At 55.8% G+C, this 23869-nt stretch overlaps 8 protein-coding genes across 8 annotated transcripts; 5 read left to right on the top strand and 3 right to left on the bottom strand.

The window, feature by feature from the left end:
• Window positions 1-7: 7 nt before the first annotated feature.
• QBC33DRAFT_551976 (uncharacterized protein) lies at window positions 8-939 on the bottom strand. Its single transcript, XM_060429254.1, has one exon. It carries the CDS (start codon window positions 837-839, stop codon window positions 237-239), a length of 603 nt encoding a protein of 200 aa, XP_060278567.1. The 5' UTR covers window positions 840-939; the 3' UTR covers window positions 8-236.
• Window positions 940-2367: 1428 nt separating this feature from the next.
• QBC33DRAFT_283061 (multicopper oxidase) lies at window positions 2368-4957 on the bottom strand. Its single transcript, XM_060423270.1, has 7 exons — window positions 4416-4957; window positions 4281-4353; window positions 4188-4217; window positions 4077-4128; window positions 3873-4010; window positions 2924-3803; window positions 2368-2860 (listed from the first exon to the last, which is right to left on the bottom strand). Exons 1-7 carry the CDS (start codon window positions 4647-4649, stop codon window positions 2504-2506), a joined length of 1764 nt encoding a protein of 587 aa, XP_060278566.1. The 5' UTR covers window positions 4650-4957; the 3' UTR covers window positions 2368-2503.
• A 2595-nt stretch (window positions 4958-7552) lies between these two features.
• Window positions 7553-9886, top strand: QBC33DRAFT_283050 (uncharacterized protein). Its single transcript, XM_060423268.1, has 8 exons — window positions 7553-8178; window positions 8246-8354; window positions 8417-8537; window positions 8616-8664; window positions 8721-9167; window positions 9246-9270; window positions 9333-9470; window positions 9577-9886. Exons 1-8 carry the CDS (start codon window positions 8016-8018, stop codon window positions 9653-9655), a joined length of 1131 nt encoding a protein of 376 aa, XP_060278565.1. The 5' UTR covers window positions 7553-8015; the 3' UTR covers window positions 9656-9886.
• Window positions 9887-10613: 727 nt separating this feature from the next.
• On the top strand, window positions 10614-13065 carry QBC33DRAFT_283052 (major facilitator superfamily domain-containing protein). Its single transcript, XM_060423269.1, has 5 exons — window positions 10614-11095; window positions 11191-11380; window positions 11451-11556; window positions 11621-11647; window positions 11706-13065. Exons 1-5 carry the CDS (start codon window positions 10751-10753, stop codon window positions 12943-12945), a joined length of 1908 nt encoding a protein of 635 aa, XP_060278564.1. The 5' UTR covers window positions 10614-10750; the 3' UTR covers window positions 12946-13065.
• A 565-nt stretch (window positions 13066-13630) lies between these two features.
• On the bottom strand, window positions 13631-14235 carry QBC33DRAFT_461524 (HotDog domain-containing protein; the record flags this gene model as incomplete). The annotated part of the gene is made up of 3 exons (XM_060425035.1): window positions 13631-13976; window positions 14037-14087; window positions 14162-14235. 3 exons carry the CDS (start codon window positions 14233-14235, stop codon window positions 13631-13633), a joined length of 471 nt encoding a protein of 156 aa, XP_060278563.1.
• Window positions 14236-14595: 360 nt separating this feature from the next.
• Window positions 14596-16463, top strand: QBC33DRAFT_601632 (pseudouridine synthase; the record flags this gene model as incomplete). Its single annotated transcript, XM_060432118.1, has 2 exons — window positions 14596-14628; window positions 14662-16463. 2 exons carry the CDS (start codon window positions 14596-14598, stop codon window positions 16057-16059), a joined length of 1431 nt encoding a protein of 476 aa, XP_060278562.1. The 3' UTR covers window positions 16060-16463.
• Window positions 16464-17438: 975 nt separating this feature from the next.
• QBC33DRAFT_283011 (uncharacterized protein) lies at window positions 17439-18731 on the top strand. Its single transcript, XM_060423267.1, has 4 exons — window positions 17439-17667; window positions 17733-17993; window positions 18059-18394; window positions 18458-18731. Exons 1-4 carry the CDS (start codon window positions 17622-17624, stop codon window positions 18562-18564), a joined length of 750 nt encoding a protein of 249 aa, XP_060278561.1. The 5' UTR covers window positions 17439-17621; the 3' UTR covers window positions 18565-18731.
• Window positions 18732-22209: 3478 nt separating this feature from the next.
• Window positions 22210-23598, top strand: QBC33DRAFT_282997 (PLC-like phosphodiesterase). Its single transcript, XM_060423266.1, has 3 exons — window positions 22210-22928; window positions 23011-23303; window positions 23386-23598. Exons 1-3 carry the CDS (start codon window positions 22412-22414, stop codon window positions 23443-23445), a joined length of 870 nt encoding a protein of 289 aa, XP_060278560.1. The 5' UTR covers window positions 22210-22411; the 3' UTR covers window positions 23446-23598.
• The last annotated feature ends 271 nt before the right edge of the window (window positions 23599-23869 follow it).

Genomic DNA, 23869 nt, shown 5'->3' with positions numbered 1-23869 from the left:
TGCTGGCATGTGGCATCGGCCATGATCAATGTCGAATATCCTGAGCTCCCTGGTGCTCAAGTGCCGGTTCGAGGTTTCACAGCATCTAGTCAATACAAAACCCGATCTCAAGGGCGCTATTGGTTTGAACAGTCTCCTTCTAACATCTCCATCCCAACGACTGATACGACGGTGGCACCCTTGCGAGATGGCTCCCGTTCCATTCCACTTGGAATACTCGCGGTGCTCTGCTAGATCTACCGGAATCTCGTCACGGAAGAGAGATAATCCATATAACTTCTGGAGAGAAGGACTGGATACTGGCTGCGTATCCGCGCCATGTGGACTGCAAGGGACCGCACGCCTGGCCTAAAGATATCCGAACGCACTATGCAATAACCAGAAACCAAGAAGACTGAGGCCGAAGGCGAGGCCGTGTTCGACAAACCAAGTGGCAAGTGAGTTTCCAGGGATGGTTGATACTCTTTCTCATTGGTATCAGCGGATGCTCCTGACGTGGGAGGATATTCGACCAACACGGCTTTCGAGAGTTGGGTCCAGGTTGACCCGTATCCTGCCAACCGACTTTCGTTCTTCTCGCGGCGAAGGCAAAAATAGGTATGGCAACCCAACCCAGGGGGCCACGACCTATGTTGGATCAATCCCGATGCGAACCACCAAAATAGCAACCGCCATTGGCAGCTCTCATCGTGCAAGTCCACCAGTGGTGTTGCCTGGAAGCTTGGTCGGCTGGCCATCCTGCCCTCGGCAAACACCGAATCCTCGCGGTCCCGCGAGCCTTTCGACGATATTCGTGGATTGCATCTGCCTGCCCGCGGAGACCATCCCCGTGTCACCATTAGTGCACACTCCTCCTCGTCCCTCTCCCCTCCTCCCTCCTCCTACCAAGCATGGCTATTCTAATCAGTCTGCGAATGCCGAACCGCTCTGACTCGAAGCCCGAGGCGGGCGACGGAGGGCTGGCCACAAGGGGTCGCCCGCCTGTCAGCACCTGCCTGAAAAGGACAAGACAGCGCGCCAGCCAGCTCAGTCAGTCAACAGCTCATGCATAGATAGATTCTGAAGCCTGGAGGAGATCGACGTTGTCCCGTGTCTTTAGCGCCGGGGCTGAATCGTGGGGCCGGGCACAAATGCAAGTGCCAACCCGTCTGTCGAGTCGTGACTGGGCTGGGAGAGACAGCTGGGAGGGCAGGGGTCAGGGGTCCAGCAGGAGACGGTGAAGGGGGAAGGAAGATGTGGTTGGGGGGGGGGGGGAGAACAGAGCGCCTTTGACGCCGGGCGCGGTCTGGCACATAAAAAAACGTGGAACTGCTACCCCGGCCTGCACGGTCGTGTTTCAAGGAACGCAGCTGCGGGGGGTGGGTGTGGCTGGCGCCGAGACGTCCCGTCTTAGGGATGGCATGGCCGAGGAGTGCAGGGAGAGATTGGGGAAGCAGGCCAGGCCGACGCCGAGCGATCGCGATTGCGCTCCGGGGGGGGGAGGGGTGGGGGGGCGTGCGCCATTCCCCGCGTTTCCCCTCCATTGGGGGATGCAAGCCCCCTTTGGTGACGACATTCCCCGGCCTCATCCCCGCGTGGCCTCCGAGGTAGAACCTCCAGTGACTAACGACTGTCAACCAGCTCGCTCCGGGTTCGAGCTAGAACAACTACCAAGAGAGTCGGCAACCTGGTTAACCAGCCACAGTTCACCCTTTCCGCTCTGCCCAGGCGAATACGGTTGTTAGCTAACCCAAACCCACCGACCCGGACACGAGCTGAGAGCCTCGGGCCCGTGTGAAAAAAAGTCAAGCCGTCTGGTCCCCGCACGCAAGCTCCGCCTGGCGGAGGGGGGTGGTAGAGTAGGGTAGCATTCTCTGCCGAAAGAACGCGGGAAAAGAGGTGGGTTGTATTCTCTGCCGAAGAGACTAACTAGACTACACGTGGAGCCGAAGGGGGGGATTCGCTTATGCCTCCCCAACCTGGCTTTCTCCAAAGTTCGGAGAATAACACCATGCAGCACGTTATGAGCCTACCGCCAAAGCCTGGCCAAATTGAAAGGCGTGTCCCAAATGCCGATGTGGTTTATTAAAAAAAAAGTCGGATCCTGCAGGGTGGGATTGGGAGGTGTGAACGTCCCCTTTTCAGATCATTCACTGTGCATGCATGTTCGTCAAAATGACAGACACCTGCAGAAGCGAGATGGCTCCCTAATGCTCAAGGCAGAAATCCCATGCGTTTGTTCAGTTATCTAGATGATAGGGGGCGTAAAACATTCCGAGTTTAGATCTGCTCCTGCTAAAGCACGCATCTCCAGGGGTACGGAGTTGTGCAACGCCTTGGAGGCCCCAAATGTATACGACCTCGTGTGGTATCCAAGAGAAAGGGAAGAAAAACAATAACAATAATAAAAAAGGAATAAAAAGTAAAAGAAAGGGGAAACTCCTGGATTAAATACCAAGCCGCAGATATATGCCCATACAGATCTTGGCGCCCCCTGACTTCTTTTCCCCTCACCAAAAGCCGCTCAGAGCCCAGAATCGACTTTGGGGTAGTATGCATGGGGCCAATAGGCCCTCCACGCGTTGCAGTTTGGCTGGATTTGATCGAGGTGCATGGCTTTCGCGATCTGGTCCTTGAGCTCGAGGAACTGCACACTGAGCCCCTGGCTAACGTGCCACGCGATGTGGCAGTGCATGATCCACGCCCCGGGATTGTTGATTTCGAAGGCAATGACCAACCAGCCGTTCGGTAGCATGGCTACATCGCGGCGGACCGGGTTGTTGAAGTTCAGCTTGGACTTGTCTGTCACGGGATTGAATTTTCCAGAGTCGGACGTCCCCAACACTAGGAAATCGTGACCATGCAGATGGATCGGGTGAGGCTGTGGGAGGGGTTCAAGTTAGCAAGCCCGAAGCGTAACAGCTCAGCTGGGAGAGAGGCTCACCAGTCCACCCTGAAGGTTATTGATAGCCACATAGGTCCAGCCGGTCGTCTCGTGCAGTTCGACAACATTGGCATTAGTGGGGAACGAGTTATTGCCCTCTGCGATGTATTGGAGGATGGGTTTGTCCCATTCGACGTCAATAGTACTGCCATTAACCAGCCATTGGAATATGGTCCCGCGGCTGGTGACGGCGGTGGACAAGTTGATGTCCAGCTGCTCCTCGTTGGCTTCGAAGGTGGACGGATCCAGGGTGCGGCCTACAACCGGGGTGAAACCCGTCGTGTCGTGGCAGTTGGCGGTGACACGTGCGCCAGGGTCGGTTGGTAGAGCATCTGGGGCTCCCTGGTAAGAGAAAATAGCGGCAGGGAACGGGTTGTTGGACAAGCCACACAGCCCTGAGCTGTCCAGCGTTGCGTTGAACCAATAGTTCCCAACCGGCTGCGTTGCCTCGATAATGACATCGTAGCGTTGACCGATAGCAAGGAAGAGTGTCGACTTGACCACGGGTTTGACAGGGACGAGATCGGCGGCGATGACGGTGAAGGTGTGGCCGACCAGCGAGAGGGTGAAGTGGTTCTCGGCCGAAGGGTTGATGAGGCGAACTAGGTGCTTCTTCCCCGGCGTCAATTTGACTCTGTTGTAGGCACCCCCTGCGCCGGCGGGGTTGATGTTCGAGCCGTTGAATAGAACGTTGTCGCTGTGCGGCGGAGGCCCAGTAGCCTGTTCTGACACCAGCTGCAGGACATCGGCAGTTCTGTGATACCAGTCGCTGACCAAATAAGGTCCAAGGTCGATATCGTAATCAGCCGATGCAGGGCCATTGATCTGAATGGCGCCCACAATGCCGTTTGCATACTGAACCGAGAAGTGGGAGTGATACCTGGCCGAAGCATCAGCATAGGCGCCCATAGAGATAAGGAGATAACCGGACACCTCCGTTCGAGCTTACCAAGAAGTGCCATACTGCATTGCCCTGAAGCTGTAGGTCCTACTGCCGCCCGGCGGGATGGGGCATTCCGTCACGCCATTTGCGCCGTCTTGATTGTTACTGTTCTTTTGCCTGAACCCATGCCAATGGAACGAGGTGCTGTCACGCAGATGGGTCAGCATCTCCTGCGTTTTAACGTTCGCTCCCTTGGGAGGGACAAGTTACCCGTTGTCTTTCAATTGGTTGTGAACGGTGATGTTGAGGTAGTCGCCCCATTCTAAGAAACGATGAGCCGCTGTGGGGACCAAGGATCTGGTGAACGTGACATGAACTTACCAGCAATGATGGTGGGTGGGGGGTAAGCGCCTGGGAAACTCTCTGTGTTAGTCTTCATCCCAGAAGGCTCTTGTTAGGGTTGTGGGTACAAACCGTTGACGAGCATGACTGGCTTTGCAACCCCGTCAGGGGCGAAGGAAGTGACATTTGTGATGAAGAGGTCGATCTTGGCGACTGTTAGCAAGCCCTACGGTCGGCAGCATGTCCCGGGACGACCGCGAAACGTACAGTTCGTGTCTTGCCAGGCGGGGTAGTCCCCTCATAATCAGTGCTAATATTCCAATTGTTCTTCCAGCAGCCTCTGTTGGTAGCGTTGTTCGCTCCACAAGGGGCTCCGCCGGGTATGATAGTCGTGGACGCCTGCGGAACCCGGGCAACAAGAGATGGCCTCGGGGTGGCTGACGTAAGGTCACCAAAGAACAAGGCAGGGACAATGCCCAGGAGGCAAGACTTGTGAAGCATCCTTGCGATGCGAGATTTGGAGAGAACTGGGGCGACGAAGTGAAAGCCGTGTGGCAAGGACAGTTCAGCCTGGTATTCGGCAGAGCACTACCAATAGACCAAGTGAAGGGGGCACAGCTTTTATATCAACTTGTTCAGCATGCAAGGAGGGCCTGGTAGGTTGCCCGGTGCCAGGGTTTAGCTATTCCAACATCGGACCAATATTACATGACGATAAGCATAAGATTGCGCGACTACTCCGTACGGCAGTGAGGGTGGTGGGATAACCACCCCATAACCTAGACGGTTGGGCAATCCAAGAAGAGAAGGTAGCAAGGAAGACGAGGCCTTGCGTGAGATGTGGAAGACCAGCGCATGGACGAACAGACACGGCAATCCAAGACGGGGACCCCGGGCAAGTTCGGCCGCATGACCAGGCAGGATCCTCCAGGGAGGGCTACCAGGTAAGACCGCAGACTTCGGGCCTATGGGACTCAGCTAGGCATGGCTCGATCAAGGCAGCGATGACCGAGATTCGAGGGATGCCTGCCGAATGGAAGCTGCTGCATGCATATTGTCCGACTCATCGAGCTTTGACAGATACTGAGGCTCAGATCCCGGCGGGAAGGCTCAGCCAATTAAAGTTCCAATCCACTAGGGGTGGCACAACAAGCGAAAAGGGCCAAGCCACAAGTAGGGATGACGAAAGGTGTCTGGACGTTGACGAGCAACTCTAAGCTGCTCAAACGGGTATCAAGGACCGGGCCACCAACTAGAACAGGCTTGAGCCGCTTGGCCGGATTGTGCCGACATATAAGCTCTAAGAAGCAAGGGCCGGCAGATCTCACCCGACATATTAGGCAAGAGACAGGCCCAAGTAGCAACCAAAGGAGGAAGACCACAGTGAAGAAGGAAAAGTCGGTCAGAGGAAACTCTAGAGGCACGTGTGTGGGCGAAAAGAGTATTTTCGACGACGCGCGGTTCCCGAGACGGTTTTCTGGGAGGCGTGTAGAGGACGCTTCTCGCTTCTCGCTTCCTGTTGTCTCGGAACTTGGAGCCCATGGTGGACTGGGCCGGGATTGGTTGTTGGTTGCCCGTGGTCTAGCCCGGAGCCGAGCAGAGGGCCCAACATGCGCAGTAAGCATCGGGCAGACAGGGAGGGTAGGTGAGTGGGAGTGTGCCCGACTGCCCGAGTGAGTAAGCAGGGTGTGTGGTGCTTCGGGTGAGCCACTAGTGTGTACTATGGTCCGCGTAGAATATCCAGGTTCGTCGGCGGGGGTTCAGGGCCGAGCGCGACGCAAGCCCGGCGCACACGAGTCCAGAGTGTGGGGAGAGTTATGCGTAGCTAGTGGTGTAGCTAGTAGCTGGTCGTGATGGCACACCCAGAGGCCACTCGCGACGCATCTTGGAGTCGTGGGAGCCGGCGCATGGGCGTGGAGAGCGGAAAGGGGGGATGCCTAGATGCCATGGACGAGGCATGGTTATTTTTAGACGCGCGGGAGGGTTGGGACTTGGATCTGGGTTGTGGGATGTGGGATGTGGGATTTGGGACTTGGGAGGGTGTGCTCGAGGTGGTGCTCGCCGCTCCAAACCTGCAGAGCGGCAGGAAGGGACGATGCTCGTGTAATTAAGGGGTGCTAATATATGCGTACGTCGCGTTGCTTTCAGCCTCGTTCGCATCCAACGACCTGGACCCCGGCAGTGGAGCAGTGGACAGTCGGAACGAGGTTGAAATGAAAAAAAGGGGCACTTAAAAAAGGAAGAATGATGTGCAGGTGGGCTGGCAAAAGGGCAGCCTTGGCACCCGCCAAATTTCCCGTCCCTGACGGCCTCCACCAGCGAACAGTCGCACAACACCTCCCTCCCTCCTCGACCTCAGAAACATCCGGGATTTTCTGTTTCTGCTCTCTTTTGGTTTCCCATCTTAGCAACGACCCCGCCCCCGCACCTTCCCCTCTTCTCTCTCGTCACAAACACTCGTCTGACCTCCTAGTCTGGTCGTTCGAGTCCAGACAGCCCCTTCGACCTTCATGCCTCGAGGCATCCCATCCAGTCTGTCTTTGGGACATGCACTCACACACTACAGAGTACAGACCATCAGAGTCTAGACGGAGCACCGGCCTGGGCAATTCTTGCGTTTCGGGATTGCCAAGAGTCTTACATGCTATCGCCCGATCACCCATAGTGACGCTTAGGCTATTATTAACTCGCGAATCCAGCAACCGCCGGCCTCGCCAAAATCGTGCCGTCCACAATCATTGGCGAGCTTCCTGTATCTTTCTAATCCGGCTGGGCGGCGGGAGATTGTCACATCATGCTCTGCTCGTGGCCCGTGCAATATGGACCCACCTGTCCTGCCAAGTCCGACCCGAGGAGCAAGGATTCAGTATTCTTGTTTCCAGGACCCGGGCCTCAATACCCGCCTGTCGCCTACAACACGGCTCAAGCCTTTTCGTCTGATATTATTATTCCTCCGATTTTTCCCTTCCCCGCCATAGACTCCCTGGGAGGAAGTCCTCCCTGAGCCCATTTCATTGGGGGGCTGATTCGTCCAACCTATCTGTCCATGCTGGCAGAATTCCTTCTCTACCAGGCTATCCTGATCCTTAAACTTCAGGGCCTTTGCTTCAAGGCCTTGTCCTCGTCGGCACGGACGAGGGCCAGAGGTGGCGAGAGAACATAGAGAATGCGCTGTTGATCCGCAGGCCTTAGGCGAGAATTCCCTCGGCCCTGCAGCCGCACCGCACTTCTCGGGGTCAATCTGTATATATATACATTCCGTCGTGCCGCCAAATAGGGTTTATATTGTACCTCTTCTGCTTCCCCCGTCATTGGCGCCCTGCACTGCGCGTCCTCTCGTCCCGGACGATTGACAACACCCAGCCGCCCTGTTGTTGGGTCTACAGGGGAGATCCTCCTCCTGTCCCCACCCACAGTCCGCCGCCTAGTCTAGGGGTCGCTTCGCTTCCCCTTGTTGTTATCAACACCTCTCCGGGCCAAGGTGTTGTCAAGCTTGCGAGTATCTTGGTTCCTGGGAACCCTTTGCCACAGGCTGAATGGCATCCAATATGGGCCCGCTGCCTTTGCAATATGGCTCATTTCTTCGCTTCCCCCCAAAAAAAGATCATCTGGAGCTACGGGGTCCCGGCCAGAAACAATCTCGAGCGCGATCTAGGGGAAGGGTCCCAGGCCCTCTGTTTACACTCAGTGTTCCTGGCAAGCCCGTCGATATTGGGCAATATGAAGATTACCTGACATTTTCCCGGGAGCGTACTTATCGATTTCCTATATAATGACCGGGCTGGGACTGAGTGGTCTGGTCTCTGCTCACGCTTGCGCATCCCATCATCCAACGAGCATCTCTAGTCTTTGATCTGCCAAGTCACAATGGAGTCAAGCCTTCGCTATATCTGGGTGCTCCTTGCATTCATGCTCCTCCGGGGGGTGCGTGCTGATTGCAAGAGTTATGGTGTAGACTTCTCCAACGGCGGGTCCTACCAAATCGACGGATCTTCCAACCAGTACTTCAGCTTCATCTCCGTCTTCCAAGGTAAGAGAACCTCCCCTCGGGGCTCGCTCCGAGACCAAGAACGACAAACTGATAATTGTCGTCGTAGGTTGCAACCGAGAGAACATCAGCCCCGTCCTCGTCAGCCCCGATGGCAACGAATACGCATGCTCAAGCATCGATACCTCTTCGGATGGCGCCCAAGTGACTTCAACATGGTAAGTCCACGCCATGTATGCCTTCAGAAGTCATGGTTTGGAGACTCACCTCAGTATCTTAGTGGTATCCCCTTCTCGGCGATGAAATCCGGAGTCTGGAAGATCGTCCTGGAGAGCAACCAGATCGCTGTGCAGCGTTCCATTACTCTGAAGATTGGCGTCCCTGAGACAGTGGTCGTGACAGTATGCCATACATACCCTTCCGCCTCCCTCAGACGTGCACGTCAACAGTGTATCGCCCTGCTAACTAACCCTGACTAGGCTACCCCAACCATCGTGCTTGGCATAACTAGCACCCCTCAGGCCCAGAGTAAGTTGATACCAGGAGCCTCTGTTCTGTAGTCTCGATTCTAACCAGTGTCGCAGCTGTTCGGTCTACGATCACGCAAACACAGACCCTTATTATCGTGGCGTCGACGGTTACCGCAGCCTGCAATGGCGGCACGAGAACCGTGACAAACTACCAGCAGGGTCAAACCGTGACTGTGCAGTCCACTGTGACGCGCTCGTTGACGGACGGACAGGTGACAAGCTACTGGACAACCACGGCCTCGGCAACGGCCGTGTGCCACTACCCATCCACACAGAACAACTATGATGGCGCCGCTGCTCCCACGGCCCGGTCAAGCTTCTGCATTGGCGATGCCTGCAATCTGCAAGCCAGAGACCAAGAGGGAGTCAACAAAGTCCAGGAGCGAGGTATCGCTGGTTCCGCCGCCGTCGCAGCCGTCACTTCGACCTACACAGAAACGACCTATACGGTTACCAGGACTAGCGTCACCACCATCCCGCCCAGAACTGCGACCGAAGTTGGTAAGTCACTCCCCTTCCCCCTCCGCCTCCCGCTTCCGGTCTACCACGTTGAACAACATGCTAACACTTGGTTCCCAGATTACCGAACTATCACTACCACTATGTATATTCTTCCTCTTAACCCCCTGGCACTGTCGACCATGGATACTGACAAACTATTTCTAGTGCTCCCGCACCCACAACCGTTTGCACTGGTGGTGGCAATCAAGCCACCGTCACCGTTGTCATGGGCGATTCGGGGGCCGTCACCCAGACCAACATTGTCTACCAAACTACTCGCGCCGCGGGAACAGTATGGGTTGGGTAAGTCACGTCCCCACGGCATAACCCCTCCCCCTTGTCTCGTTCCTCCCTCGGGTTCAGCGCCCAGATTCTAGACCAGTATGCTGACCGAGGCCACCTCAATCAGTCAAACGCAGTATACCACTTTTACAAACTCGGCCAGTGCCACGGCTTGCTGGAGGGCCGGCGGCTGGATCGGTGTCTAAACGGGTGCTCGAGGCCCTCGGCGCGCCGATACATCTCTCCTGGCCGGCAGCTTGGGTATAATGATAACAACAACAGCACCAACAACAACAACAACAACAACAACAACAACAACAACAACAACAAAAAACAACAAATACTTCTTAATTCTTGTCGCAATCTCTCAGAGTGTACTCAAACGTGCGGCCTTGGTATTGCATTGCTCGGGATGAATAGGGGGAAGGGAGGAATCGGGCTCCATCTAGTATGACACTTGACAGTCTATTCTCTATATGCTTAATGGAGGATTTGGGAGTCCTGTCCTGCCTTGCCAACTTGCCAACTTGCCAACTCTTGTATGAAAAGGACATTATAATGTTTTACTGCGGACCGACGACCTACCTGGTCATCCCGGCGCAATCCATGTCCGCCCCCGTATCTCCGGATAGCTCCTCCGCCGTCCCTGATTGTGTTCTGGAATGGAATGGCCCCATCTCAAATGGCTATGACGCCATTCCCAATTCGATGCTGGTCAGCCAGCCCTCAAGCGAGACCGACGTCCGAGATGGCGGCCGAACAGATTGGAGGCCATTGCAAACTCGGCGGACACGAACCGCCTGAGGGGACCTCACCGACATCCGAGTGCGGGGACCTATGCGCACAAGGTGAAACATCCTGGTCACCAATGCCGATTGCGGGGGGTCTCGGCCACCGCCAGATCCACTGCGCACCGCCTCTGCCTCTATTCGGAAGCGTCAGTGCGATAGATGGTATTTATTATCTATGGATGATTGCTGTGTACCCTACAGTCCGCCCGGAATGCCGGCACCGGTGGCACCCATGATGTGATCGCCACCGTTATTCCCGCCCCACCCCCGCCTTGCAGATGTGACGATCTTCAGTCCCGACTTTGCTCTTCTTCTTCCTCGACGGCCTACTACTTTCTTTAAAACAAACAAACAACCCCGTTCTTGTTTTCCCTGCCCTGCCCTCGAAACTTCACGCGCCTCCAAAACGCCAATGCGATTTGTCCCTCTCGCTAGCAGGCGCAACAACCAGAAGTCCGACCATATAAGACAAACTCCGGATTCAGGCTGCATGCGATATCTCCCAGCCCGATGACAGGAACCCAGACTGAGGATTGGGCGAGGGGCCTGAACCACACCGAGGACGAAGACTCGGAGAAAGAGGGGGAAGAGGAGTCTCCACTGCTGTTCAACCCTCCCGAGCTCCGCATTCGGGTCACGGCTGAAAATGCCGACGACGGCCTTGGCGGCCCGGTCCCTCTGCAAAACAGCCCCGAGATTGTCGGTGTGGGCCGCGAACCCGACGATCGAGGCCAGACAGGAGCTGCGGGGACGAGGGAGGCGGTGGTGGGGTGGGCGGACCTCCCTCGGAAGCAGCAACTCATAGTCCTCACCTTGGCTAGGCTGAGCGAACCGCTGGTGCAGACATCTCTGCAGGTAATGACTCCCTTACCTTGCACCATCTTGCTTCTCATACTTTGCCCCTTCTCCTCCTTTTTAAGTCTCTCTCCGTACCGCTAACCCCTTCGCAGTCTTATATGTTCTACCAACTCAAGTGGTTTGACCCCACCCTTCCAGACTCGGTCATCGCCAGCCAGGCCGGCGTCATGCATGCCAGTTTCACCGCCGCCCAGTTCCTGACGGCCATGTTATGGGGCCGGATCGCCGATTCCAGTCACTTTGGGCGCAAATCCGTCTTGATGATCGGATTGAGCGGAACCAGTACGTCCTGGCGAATATCTCCTCCCTTTATCGATTTTCGCCTGTCTGCACGGTTCTAATATATTTGCAGTGTTATCTTGCATCGGTTTCGGCTTCTCTACCTCCTTCGCGCAGGCCCTGTTCTTTAGGTCCCTCGGTGGTATCACGAACGGTAATATCGGTGTGCTCAGGACTATGTAAGCATGCACCTCGGCGTGCCAGAACTTGGCGGCGAGTGAGTTAACATGTCTTGAATGATAGGATCAGCGAAATCATCAGGGAGAAAAAGTAAGCTGACCCGCGCGACAGCGGGCCTCAACATGTCTGTTACTAATCAGAGGCCCAGATATCAGTCCCGGGCATTCCTACTGCTGCCCATGACATTCAACATCGGCGTCATAATAGGTCCAGTTCTCGGGGGGATTCTCTCGGATCCCGCAGGGAGCTATCCGAACCTGTTTGGCAACGTCAAGTTCTTCCTCGACTACCCATATGCGGCTCCCAACCTTCTCAGCGCGTTCTTCCTCTTCTCCGCCGTGCTGGCGGTATGGCTGGGCCTGGAGGAGACTCTGGATGCGCGTAGAGACCGGCGTGACGTCGGCATCGAGCTTGGCAGCAAACTAGTCCGTGTCTTTAGGGCGTGCTTTTCGCGAGGCGGGCAGAAAGCTGTTTATACGCCCCTGGCATCCCGAGACCCCAGCATTCGAGACGCCAGCATCGAGGTGGAGTTGTCGCCCACGTCCGTCACAGCGCGGCCGTCGACGTCTTCCATCTCCGCGCCTTTATCGGCCACGGGATCGGCGTCGAAGCGCCCAACCCGGCGCCGGTACACGCAGCGGCTGCCGTTCCGCCGCATCTTCACGCGCAACGTCAGCTTCACCCTCATCGCACACTCCATCATGGCGTTCCACATCGGCACCTTCAACTCCCTCTGGTTCGTCTTCCTCTCGACGCCCGTCTACGACCCGGCCCACCCCCCGCCCTCGCCCCCGGCCCTCCCGCGCCGGCCCCCCTTCTTCTTCACCGGCGGCCTCGGCTTGCACCCCCGCGAGGTCGGCCTGGCCATGGCCACCCTCGGCGTCCTCGGCATCGGCCTGCAGCTGTTCCTGTACCCGGCGCTCTCCGCGCGCCTCGGCACCGTCCGGTCCTGGCGCCTGTCCCTGCTGTTCTTCCCCTTTACCTACGCCCTGGCCCCCTACCTCAGCCTCGTGCCCAGCTCGCCCGCCAGCCCGCCGCCCGCGCCCAAGGCGGGGCCCGCCGTCTGGCTCTCCATCGCCGCCGTCCTGCTGTGCCACGTCGCCGGCCGCACCTTCGCCCTGCCCGCACAGACGATCCTCGTCAACAACTGCACCCCGCACCCCAGCGTCCTGGGCACCGTCCACGGCGTCGGTCAGAGCGTCAGCAGCCTCGCCAGGACCGTCGGCCCCGTCCTGTGCGGCTTCCTGTACGGCCTCGGCCTCGAGCGGGGCGTCGTCGGCGCCGTCTGGTGGGGCCTGAGCGGCGTCGCCGTGTGCGGGGTCCTGGCTAGCTGGTGGGTCAGGGAGGGGGACGGCCATGAGATCTGGTTGGAGGGCGATGAGGAGTGAGGTGGTGTCGACGGGCTGTTGTGATGTATCACGCATTAGATAGAATAACGGAAAGAAACCCAAATATGACTTGTATCAAACGGAAGTCGAGGCTTTGGTATTGTCGTTGAATTAATAAAAAAAAGCCCCTGTCCAAGACTCTCCCCTGGCACTAGGCAAGTCAACATTGCAGTCCTAATAACATTCAAGCCGCCCTAAGAGGTTGGGTATCTGTATCTCTCCACGAAAATCCATGGCAACATGCCCGATCCCCCTGTTCTCTCCCCTTCCTCGCCGACTCCGAGCGTCGAGTTCGCTGAACCCACTGCCCGCCTGCGCCCGCCGTCGCGCCGTGCGGTGCTCCGGTCCCGCCGAGTGACTCCTCCTGATACCGCCAGGGCTCGGGATCGCAGCCTAGCGGAGGGATCTCGGCCGGAGCCGTGCAAGCGGAAAGGCCGCGGAACAGGCGTTCCAGCAGAGCACGAAGAGCACGAACGGGACGATGATGATGACGGAAACGGGAAAGTAGGCAAGCCCCTGTTTAACAAGGCACACAAGGTCGACAGTGGGATCACCGTCACCGCGTCTGTCACCCTCAGATAGGTTGGTTGGATGATAGTGGTCCAGTCTCAACAAGGCGGCTAACAGGGACGGTGTCACCTAACGAGCCGGGGGATTTCCAGTAGGCCTCAAAGAGCGCGATTAGTTAGATCTTGCTCGCGATCGGACGAGCGTGGATGCTGCTGAGGCCTTCCCGTAGGGAGTCACTCATCCCAGTCTCGCTCGGCCGCCCCGTGGCGCGATCGACAAAGACTTGGACGAATTCCCCGACCGCCTTGACGTTGTCGATGCCCTTCTCAAACAGGGCGATTTCATATCTGACGCTCGATTTACCGAGGTGGTTGACACGCAGAGCAAGCTCGGCTACCGCGGGGAACGAAATGGGGCCAAAGTAGTCATTGTGCGAGTGGACAACCATGCCGTACTGAGGGGAGGTGGGCGGCTTGAGGCCGCAGTGCTCAATGAGATAGGTATTGATGACCGAGTCATAGCTGTTAAGAATGGTTAACGAGATGCAAAGTTATAAAATGGGAAGGCAAAGCGAGGCGAACAGAAAGTTGTAGATTGAGTTATTCATGTGGTCGTACATGTCATTGTCACTCCTATGAGACGAGACTATGAGTTAGCATGACTTAGGCAAGGGTTGCTTGCATTGGATTCCCCGGTCTGCGCTTACCACCGGGTCCTGTACTCTCGGATGTAAGGATAATCGGCCCGTGACCGGTTCTTTAGGGCAGCATAACCAGCCATCGTAAAAACCGCCGATACCTTCGTTTAAGAAGTGTCAATCGCGTGCAAGGCCATTGTCCAGGCGCCGGCACAGGACACAGGGAACGCCGCGCGACGTTCCGACGTGGGGCACCGACCTTTGCCGAGGTCCGGTGACACGGACCTCACTCACCCAAATGACTTACCTCAAGTGGTTCTGCCGCCAGTCACCGCCTAATCGGCGCCGTTCTCCGACCAAAAATCCCAATGAGAATGAGAGAGAGAAAATTGGTTCATACTTCAGCAGCAGCCTAGCCACAGGCCTCACGACAATAAACCCTGGCTGCCGTTCCCAGAATCCTGGCGCTTCTCTACCAGCGCAGGAATATGCTCAATCCAGTCATGAGCCTGGTCCCATACGAGCAGCCTGCCGCGGTGCTCCCAGACAAGAAGGCCCTGGATGGTCAGGCTCAACCGAAGGCTAGCATACCTGCACAGGATGAACTCCCAGCCATCATTGCAACGCCCTGCGATCCTTGGCCGCGACCCTATTACCTCGAGAACGGCCTGCGACGTGTTTTGCCGTACCACTTCACGTATAACACGAATTGCAAGGAGCGATGGCGGGGAAGAGAGCTGCTCGCTATCTTCGAGAGCGAGTTTCGAGACAAGACGGTCGAATATTACAGAGAAGCCATAGATTCCGGCCTCGTAGCCGTCAACGGCAAGATAGTGGGCACCAACTACATCCTGAAAAATGGAGACCTGATCTCCCATACCGCACACAGACACGAACCACCGGTCACGGCTGAACCTATCGGGATCCTCCACGAAGATAATGACATGATCGTTATAAACAAGCCACCTGGCGTCCCTGTGCACCCCGCAGGGAGATACAACTACAATTCTATCGTTGAGATCATGAGGGCCGAGAGGGGTCCTGGTTTCATCCCACACCCCTGCAACAGGCTCGACAGACTGACCAGCGGCATCATGTTTGTTGCCAAGCATCCAAAGGCTGCCGACAAGCTAAGCGCTCAAATAATGCAACGTACCGTACGGAAGGAATACATTGCCCGTGTGATTGGGAAGTTCCCCGACGGAGAGGTGGTGTGCGACCAGCCCATCCTGGTCATCTCGCCCAAGCTGGGCCTGAATAGGATCCGCGCCAACGGCAAAGAGGCGCGCACCGTCTTCAAACGTCTGGCCTACTATCCGCCGCCCAGCACGGGGCCTCCTTCCGAGCAAGCAGACGGAGAGCTCCCCTCTTCTGAGACACCACCACCGCCAGCCATTGACGGAGGGCGGCCATGGAAGGGTAAGCAGGGATACTCGATCGTTCGCTGCTTGCCCGTCACCGGAAGAACGCACCAGCTGAGAGTCCACCTCCAGTTCCTCGGACACCCAATCCAGAACGACCCCATCTACGCGAACCAGAAGGTCTGGGGCATCGACCTCGGGTGCAACGACGCCAATGGGACCCAGAACAGCGACGAGGATATCATTAGCCGCCTCTCGCGCATGGGGAAGGACGAGGTCGCGCACGCTGTGGCCTACCACGACGAGATGGTGGATGAGTACAACAAGCAGCGAGCGGAGCGTCTGACTGGAAACGTCTGCGATGTGTGCAAGGCACCGCTCTACTCGGACCCAAGCGAGCGAGAGCTGTCCCTATGGCTCCACAGTCTACGCTACGAGGATGAAGGAGGCGCGTGGAGCTTCGTGAGCCCCCTTCCGCGCTGGGCTCTCCCGCCCGACGGTATGAGCGGTCCAACGCAGGTTGGCGGCCTTGAGGATTTGGTCGGGGCAGCGAAGGCCCTCGACCCGGAGATCTCGCCGGAGCGCAGCGGAACGGAAACTTTGTGATACCCGAGTCTCTTTGGTTGTTTTGCCAGCATCCCAGCATGCATGAAGCGCAACCACCAATTGAGCACAGATGATTATGAATTTCAAAGACACTTACTACATAGTACACCCAACTTTGCCTATGATGTGGGATACCTACGCGAGATTGTGTGGCATAACCTTAGCAAGTGTGAATGAAGCCCCCTGTTACAGTTTCCGTCCTTTTCCCTTCCCGGACAAGGATGAGGGAATTCCACACCCGAATTCCACATCCGGCCTCATCCCTCATCACACTACTGCGTAGTAGGCACACTGAGATCTCGACAGAGTATCTAGAACCACGCAGGCCATCACCTGGGTCCGCGTGCCTCTAGTAGAGCGCTCCTTGCACTGGGTATTGTGCCGCTAGTAGGCAGGATTACCGAGGCTAGACACAACTATGGGCCCCACGTCACAGTTCCCCAGAGAAATTCTTTGCTGTTTGGGCTGAGTCTTTTAGCTGGGGTCTTAGACATTCGCCAGCCCTGGCCCTGCTTTCCTACAGGATGCATATTATCTTAGGTAACGTGCACGGGAAAACTCTGGATCAGCGCCACCAAGACATCCATCAATCCCGGGTGTGGCTCCCAGGCACTGCCCACTCAGACGTCGTTCCCCAACCTCGTCGGCCACGGGGTATCCCTGAACCTGGATGGCCACCTATCACAATACAGTGACGTCCATCATCCGGTGCATGGATGGCATCCATCCGACCTTCCACATGGATCCAAGGTAGATGGGTATGTACCTCCCTAGTGTGGGTGTAGGTATGGATGGGTACGGATGTCAGCTCACTTTGATGCATAGTTACCCACCAAGGGTGGACAGTGTACACCCAGTACCGTGTTATTGCCGACGGGACCTGTTCGCAGATCCTTGCTGGCGATGGCCTAGCGTGAACTCTAAATCTGTGGATGTCATTGCCATCCCTGGCCACGCGTCTGCCAAGAGCATAGTGTGTATACGGTAATACTAGTGATTCAATGTAATTCAACACCCTCTCAAGCCTCTCTGCCATGGACCAAGGTACACTAACGCATCCTGCGTGTTGCACTACCGCAGTAGTAAGAAGCCAAGGAAATCCAACACGCCGTTCTCGATCACGCCGACCGGGATCTCGAGATGCAAGCAGCCCTTCCAACGTGGGCCATTCCATACATTCCCACTAGCGGTCTAGCCAGGCAATTAGCTCCATGTCCGGCACTGCGTAGTGTCGAGTGGGAAAACCACCTGCGCACGATGTGATCTTCCTGTTGATTGATCATTACCTATACTCCACCGAGATCACTAGCCTAGCAGCCCAAACCCCTCCGGTACTTAGCACAAGCCACAGTGGACCTTGCCAGCCGGTTGGGAACCAGATCAGGTCCATCTTATAAAAACCCGAAGTGACCCCTGGAAGACGTCCTAGCCGGAATCTGACCATCCACTTGAGCTTTTCCCACAACGACATCGGTGCCGCCGACAATCCATCCACGTCAAGTAACCGCCTGTTTCCTCAAGTCGAACGAACGCCTGTCTAGAAACTCAAAACAACGCCCAAGATGACTCGATCACCATCTGCAGACGCAAAGGCATCCAAGCGCAAGGGTGGGTGATATTCGCGGAAACCTCAGATTTGCGATACAGACTTACTGACTCTTGGCGGACTCTAGGCACCAGGAGTGTCTCTACCCTGACACCTTCCCAGCTCGCTCGGAAGCGTGCCAACGATCGAGAGGCACAGCGCGCCATCCGCGCCCGGACGAAGGAGCATATCGACAGGCTCGAGCGGGACTTGGAAGAGCTCCGGAACAGGTACAGCCGAGATGAGACGGTCCAGGATCTCCTCAGGAGGAACAAGGCCCTGGAGAGCGAGCTCACGAGCCTACGCGAGAGCCTTGGACTTCAAACCAGCCGCTCAGTACCCCAGACACGTAAGTTGATAGTCCCGCCGTGGCGATCGTTTCATTGGAACACCGGTTACTGACTTGCTCGGCAGCTGCCTACGAACACTGCCTATCGCCCTCGGCTTCTGGCATGTCCAGTCGAACATCCTCGTTTGGCCAGAGCTCGGCCGAGTACAGCTCAGTACCGCACTTTGGCTCGCCTTACGTACCAGCCCCAGATCCACGAGAATCCTGGGGCTCGACTCTTCCGTGTTCCATGCCGTCGGTCCTCTCGAGCCCAGCATCATCGCTAGGCAACGGCGACGACTACATGGGCGGCTACATCCCGACGAGTGTCCCAAGCCACATGATGGAGCGTGGACTTCTGCCCCAGCCAGCACTACAATGCTTGGACAACATCAAAATCGAGTACGAGGATATGGAAAGCGGTAAGCACCAACCAACCCCTCTACGGCCATTTTGTGTGCCTCGTACTGATCGCCCAGGAACAGACGGCGGGTTCTCTCACCACAGCGGCCATCATACGCCAGCTTCCTACATGTCCCACCATCACTGGCCACTCGGCGGGGTCTACTATCCGCAATCCCCTGGCCTGTGAGCGGCACCGAAGAGGCTGCGGTACACCACATTTGAGTACCAGACGACGAGCTGTGCCAGTGCCGCACCCCGGCGTCGACGACGGAAGGGTGCAAAGACAAAGTATCCGCACAGCCGGCGTCGCAATATCTCTTTCGATTCTTTTTACGTATTTCTTGTGCTATAAACTTTAAACGGTCGACTCGTTCTATGCCCATGCCTGCGCGGGACGCAGCTGTGGGTGGTGTCAGGAGATGGAGGGGGCGTTTATTTTGGCTGGCTGGTTTAAGGGGGCGGGCTCCCCCTAAGGGCCAGGATCCGGCATCGGGGAAAAAAAAGGGAAGGGGGGGTGGTCATGTTAAGGCACTATACCCCGGAGAGAACAGCCTTCTCCTTGATTGTCAAACCCGTTTTTTTTTCTTATGCCTGTTACATGGCGCATTTACGGCCGCGAAGTGTTGGTGACCAGGAGTTTGAGGAATTGGTCATTGTGTCAGGGGAGTTGGGACACACAAGTCTACTACGCAGGACAACGAAATGCACGTCTATCTTCTTGGACACAAAGGGAGGGAGGAGGGACATGGTAGAGTCGGTCACGAAGCGACATAGAATATAGACTGGAATTCTAGCGAGTCAACTACCAAGACCCATTATTGCCTCGATGCCTGCCTCCCCTCATGTCCCCCGCGCTTCAAGACAATCGGAAGGAGGGGGTCTCGGCTTGAGGGGGGGAAGTCTATCAGCCATTTGATACCGCGCGCGTGTGTGTGATTCGTGCATCTAGAGAGATCCTCCCTCTTCGCAACGACGCGGCCGTCCCACATCATCCTCCATCGAAACGTGCTTGTTCCCGTACAACCCCGGGCGAAAGCCTGCTTTCTGATCATCGCCTCCCGTGGCGGTCACGCCGATCCAGGAGCATAGTGTATGTGGTAGCTGAGAGGGTGAGGCCTCGCCCAAATTCTCCGGGGCAAAGGCAAAGCGTCCACCTCGAACGACTTGGCACACTACGGACCCTTTTCGGCCCTTGGGGACAAGTCTTGTGTCTGGAGTTGTCAAAACCCCTGCCGCCTGTCAGGAGTCCCTCTCCCTAGGGCTTAGGACGGACGGAGGACCTTTCTGTCCCTTCCTACTACGCAAGGAGGGGCAAAATGGAGAAGCTCATACACGCTTTGTGGGTGCCCTAGAGACCTAGCCTGGCAGGAGTGGTGGGTCTAGCGCTTGAGTTTGCGCCTCTGCCAGGGGGGAGGGGGATGGAAGACATCACGAATCACGATCACAACGGCCTGGCGCGAAGCAGGTGTCATGGAGGACGGAGAGAGAGGCCTCATGTGCGTCATCGCCCTCGGGTTTTGTGAGGTCAATGGATGGGTGAGTGGGCAACGATCATGTAGGTGGAGCTTTGGCCAGACAGGATGTGGGCTATGGCGCCATTCTTTGAGGATGCTCCCTCGCAGGCATCGAGGCGGTTGGTGATTCTCGTCCCTTAGCCGCGGGGAGGGGGGGAAAAGCTTCTAGATCGCCAGCTTGAGACGGGGTTTGCCGCCACGATCTTCAACTAGTAGGCTGCTTAGAGCCAGTCCCCTGTATAGGCATGACGGGGCAATGGACGGATCCCTGGTTTTCGAGAAGGGGGAAGTCGAACCTGGCACAGGGGTGGTGATGGACGGGGTCGATGGTGGTCACAAGACGTGACCTGGTCAAATAGGTGAATTCTTAGTGGTGCAGACCTGCAAAACGCATCGACTACTGCGTAGGTGAGGCAAGAGTATCGCAGGCTAGAAGGTGTGGAACCGCCGATAGAAGCTCTCGAAGGCATTGCGTGTCTCCAATTGCCCCTGGTTCCCCCTCATGGCGGGGGCTTGGCAGCGAGCCGATCTACCCACTTACAACGTGAGAAGAAGGGACGTTCGCCCAGGGCGGACTGGCCCCTGATGACGGTGTCCGAACAGTGAGTGCCTGTACGTAACTAACGTATGTGGCGGTTCCCGTTTCCCGTGGGCAAATCATGCAAACAAAGTTCAACGGCGCCAAAAAACTGAAACTCGCCCTCCATCAACTTGTTGACCAGCTGGCAACCCACCGCGGTGCGGTACTTCCTTCGATTCCGCGCCATGTGGTGTCCATGTTGCTGTTCCCAAGGTGCCCGGGACCTCCGGATATCGGGGTACCAATGTACTGTGCCTGTGCTCAGAAATGTGTTCACCCTCACACCCATTTCCAGACGCCACCAAGTGCCCGCAAAAAACAACTGGGCCACACACCTAGAGCATTCCCGGAATCCTAATAATCCGTCCAAACATTGGTCGGCATTCGGGATCTGTCGAGAAAGAATATTTCTCTCATGTCTAGCCGGCTTCCATGCATTAGCACTTCGAGCTAGTCGAAGACAAGCGTCTTCTATGGCCAATGACAGTGGTTGCCAAAATACAGTGCAGACTGCAGCCCCTGCAGGCCCTGCCTGTTTGTTCGTTGCAGCTGCAAGACCATGATGTCGGGGCGCCTTATTATGCTCGCGCAGCGGCCACGTTGTGACGAACGTTAAAAGAGCACACCTCATGGCCAGAAACCTAATGGATGTTTCCGCAGGGAAAGAGACGAATGGCAGAAAGGTACCTAGGTACCGCCTACTGCATACGGAATATTCCGTACACAGTGGCAAGTGGTGGAAACAAAAACCTCACATAAGTTACCCAGCTTACTAACTTCTCTAGGTCGCCCCTTAATAACACTCTGGGGAGAAACCCACTAGAAATTGTTAGTATATACTTTTAACATATTAGTAACCAGGGTAACTCGTGCACGACTTTTTTCTTCCACCGCTTGAGTGGGTAGTTCGGAATACACTAGGTTAGCAGCCTATGCATGTGCTAAAAACCTGGCAGGTACTGTACTTGGGTGGTGTGGGTGGCTAATGCATTTTGTCACTAGCCATTTTTTCCCACCGTCCACCCCGTACTGTGGCACGCACTTGAGCCACACCATGCAAGCCAAGCTATTATCACTATGGATTGGCGCCTACTACGTAGTAGACGCACGTACAGACTGCATACTTTCCATGAATGCTAAACTACATACCTTGGTGTTGTCTTGGCTACCAAGGAATTATTATGGACAGAACGGGACTTGTATGAGTGCCCCCTGCCTGGATGCATGTGTGTGGGGTCGCTTGAAGAATTTTGCCTGCATTCCACGTGCACTAGTGCGATTCACAACATCAATTACCTAACCAGTAATAGCGCAACCCTGATGTCCTTCAAACCAGAGCTCTATTAGGTAAGGATCGTTAGTGGGATACTTTTAGTAAGGCTATCCCACACGGTGTCATTGCTCTCTCCCACTCCTTTCGTGAAGTGTTTGCCCCTATGCGCAAAAAATCATAGGTATGAGGGAAAGACTGTGCCAAGAAAACTCGAAATTCCCAGGCAGGTGCTGCTAGTTCACCCTGCAGTCTTCGGAAGATGATCTAGGGGTACTGCACCCGACTGACGGCGGCTGATCTGTCGACCAATCACGCCGCTCATCCCCTCCCGAACATTGTAACATGAAATGGCACTCTCAAGCATGTGGACAAATCAGACGTGGCAAGTGGTTCACACTAACCCAGCCTGACTTAGAATTGCAGCACGTTCCAATGCTCCTTCGGCCTCACTACTGGCCATTGTTACCCAAGGGATCAACTGACTTTTGACACCCACGGATCATGGGGCTGAACTCAGGGGCGGGGTGGGTAGAAGAAAGGAAATTAGGAAAACGGCCTTGATATTAAATGAATCCAATCTGTGCTAGACGTCTTCCTGATTCTCTCTGCGCGATGAAGTGGACGCGGATAACTGACAAACACGCGCAAAAGCCTCCTCTCCTCTCAAATGCGCTCCTCCTTGGGTTGGCTTCTGGCTGGCCTCGCCGGGTTGAAGGCCGTGGCGGCAGCATGCAACGGGAACTCGGCCCTCTGCTCGCGGATTTACAGTAATATAACCCAAGTCGGCGCCCATGACAGTGCGTTTGTTGGCATCTTGTTGCCCGACAATCAGTACGTCTCGGTCGCGAAACAGCTGGACATGGGTGTCCGTTTTCTGCAGGCTCAGACGCACAAGAAGGACGGCGGCATTGAGATGTGCCATACAACCTGCATCGAGCTGGATGCCGGCTCGTTGAGCAAGTATCTGGGCCCCATCAAGACTTGGCTCGATGGTCATCCGGACGAGGTCGTGACATTACTTCTGACGAACGGCGATGCGATACCGGTCTCGCAGTTTGGAAACGTCTTCTCTGCAACCGGGCTTGATAAATATGCCTACACGCCAGAGGGGACCCTGACGCTGGACCAATGGCCTACGTTACAAGCCATGATAGATTCAGGGAACAGGCTGGTCGTCTTCATGGGTATGTTGGAACCTCTCCATCCGCCGACATGTAATTAGTGCGAGTGGCCGCTCTCTAATACTGGTCGTCTTCCGCCTGCCAGATTATCATTCAGACACAAACTCGGTCCCTTATATCCTGGACGAGTTTGCCTACTTCTACGAGACGCCATTTGATACCACAGACAAGAACTTTCCTCAGTGCACGCTCGACCGACCGGCTGGGGCGGGTGCTGACGGGCGCATGGGTATCGTGAACCATTTCCTCGATGTCGACATTCTTGGCATCTTGATTCCGGACCGAATCCACGCGTCAACTACCAATTCAGTCTCGTCGATTGTGGCCCAGGCAAATCTTTGCCTGCAGAATTGGGGACGCTTGCCCAACGTCGTGCTGGTGAGCTGAGCCCCACCGTGTCTTTGCGTGACACTGGTATAACTCTCTCTGTGATTTGGGCTAATCAGCCTACTTTAAACAGCTGGACTGGATCAATGAAGGAGACGCCATAGGTGCCCAGAATGTGCTGAACCATCTCTGATACGCATGCCAGCCTCACAGATGCCGTTCTACATTGTAGAACTAGAACAAGACTTTATCAAACAAGCGCTCATGCCACCCCAGTGGACGATCACAGGCCAATGATGAAGGTGTCAACCAGAGAGTTTGGTAACATGGGGCGGCAATTGGCTGATCACGTTGAGTTTCGCCATAATTACTTGCAGGGCTAGTTCACTGGCTTCTCCGGAACTCGTTATGGAATAATTTTCTTAGACCTACCGTGTGCTTTTTTTACTTTCCTACTTTTTACCCCGCGTACACCGATAATGATTTACAGTACCATGTATGATAATTAGTGTCTCTCTTCTTTGCACAAAGATCACCTATTTCTTAGGTAGAGGCTACCCCCTCCTAGGTAAGACTCAGCTGCCATTACTCACAATGTCTGGCCTTATGCAAGAGCT

This window comes from Phialemonium atrogriseum, assembly GCF_030411735.1.
Source record: "Phialemonium atrogriseum strain 8032-3 unplaced genomic scaffold QBC33scaffold_42, whole genome shotgun sequence".
Taxonomy (NCBI): Eukaryota; Fungi; Ascomycota; class Sordariomycetes; order Cephalothecales; family Cephalothecaceae; genus Phialemonium; species Phialemonium atrogriseum.
Note: the sequence above shows the minus strand (reverse complement) of the source record. Positions and strands in the feature narration are given on the sequence as shown.

Bases quoted from the DNA above. Each gene is read 5' to 3' on its own strand.
- QBC33DRAFT_283052 (XM_060423269.1), top strand. From the start codon at position 10,751: ATGACAGGAACCCAGACTGAGGATTGGGCGAGGGGCCTGAACCACACC. The intron at 11,096-11,190 runs GTAATGACTCCC...ACCCCTTCGCAG, and splicing joins TGGTGCAGACATCTCTGCAG to TCTTATATGTTCTACCAACT. The intron at 11,557-11,620 runs GTAAGCATGCAC...CTTGAATGATAG, and splicing joins ATCGGTGTGCTCAGGACTAT to GATCAGCGAAATCATCAGGG.
- QBC33DRAFT_283061 (XM_060423270.1), bottom strand. From the start codon at position 4,649: ATGCTTCACAAGTCTTGCCTCCTGGGCATTGTCCCTGCCTTGTTCTTT. The intron at 4,354-4,415 runs GTACGTTTCGCG...ACAGTCGCCAAG, and splicing joins CGCCTGGCAAGACACGAACT to ATCGACCTCTTCATCACAAA. The intron at 2,861-2,923 runs GTGAGCCTCTCT...CCCCTCCCACAG, and splicing joins ATAACCTTCAGGGTGGACTG to CCTCACCCGATCCATCTGCA.
- QBC33DRAFT_283011 (XM_060423267.1), top strand. From the start codon at position 17,622: ATGACTCGATCACCATCTGCAGACGCAAAGGCATCCAAGCGCAAGG. The intron at 17,668-17,732 runs GTGGGTGATATT...GGCGGACTCTAG, and splicing joins AAAGGCATCCAAGCGCAAGG to GCACCAGGAGTGTCTCTACC. The intron at 17,994-18,058 runs GTAAGTTGATAG...CTTGCTCGGCAG, and splicing joins CCGCTCAGTACCCCAGACAC to CTGCCTACGAACACTGCCTA.
- QBC33DRAFT_282997 (XM_060423266.1), top strand. From the start codon at position 22,412: ATGCGCTCCTCCTTGGGTTGGCTTCTGGCTGGCCTCGCCGGGTTGAAG. The intron at 22,929-23,010 runs GTATGTTGGAAC...TCCGCCTGCCAG, and splicing joins CAGGCTGGTCGTCTTCATGG to ATTATCATTCAGACACAAAC. The intron at 23,304-23,385 runs GTGAGCTGAGCC...TACTTTAAACAG, and splicing joins GCTTGCCCAACGTCGTGCTG to CTGGACTGGATCAATGAAGG.
- QBC33DRAFT_551976 (XM_060429254.1), bottom strand. From the start codon at position 839: ATGGTGACACGGGGATGGTCTCCGCGGGCAGGCAGATGCAATCCACGA.
- QBC33DRAFT_283050 (XM_060423268.1), top strand. From the start codon at position 8,016: ATGGAGTCAAGCCTTCGCTATATCTGGGTGCTCCTTGCATTCATGCTC. The intron at 8,538-8,615 runs GTATGCCATACA...AACCCTGACTAG, and splicing joins CTGAGACAGTGGTCGTGACA to GCTACCCCAACCATCGTGCT. The intron at 9,168-9,245 runs GTAAGTCACTCC...CTTGGTTCCCAG, and splicing joins CAGAACTGCGACCGAAGTTG to ATTACCGAACTATCACTACC.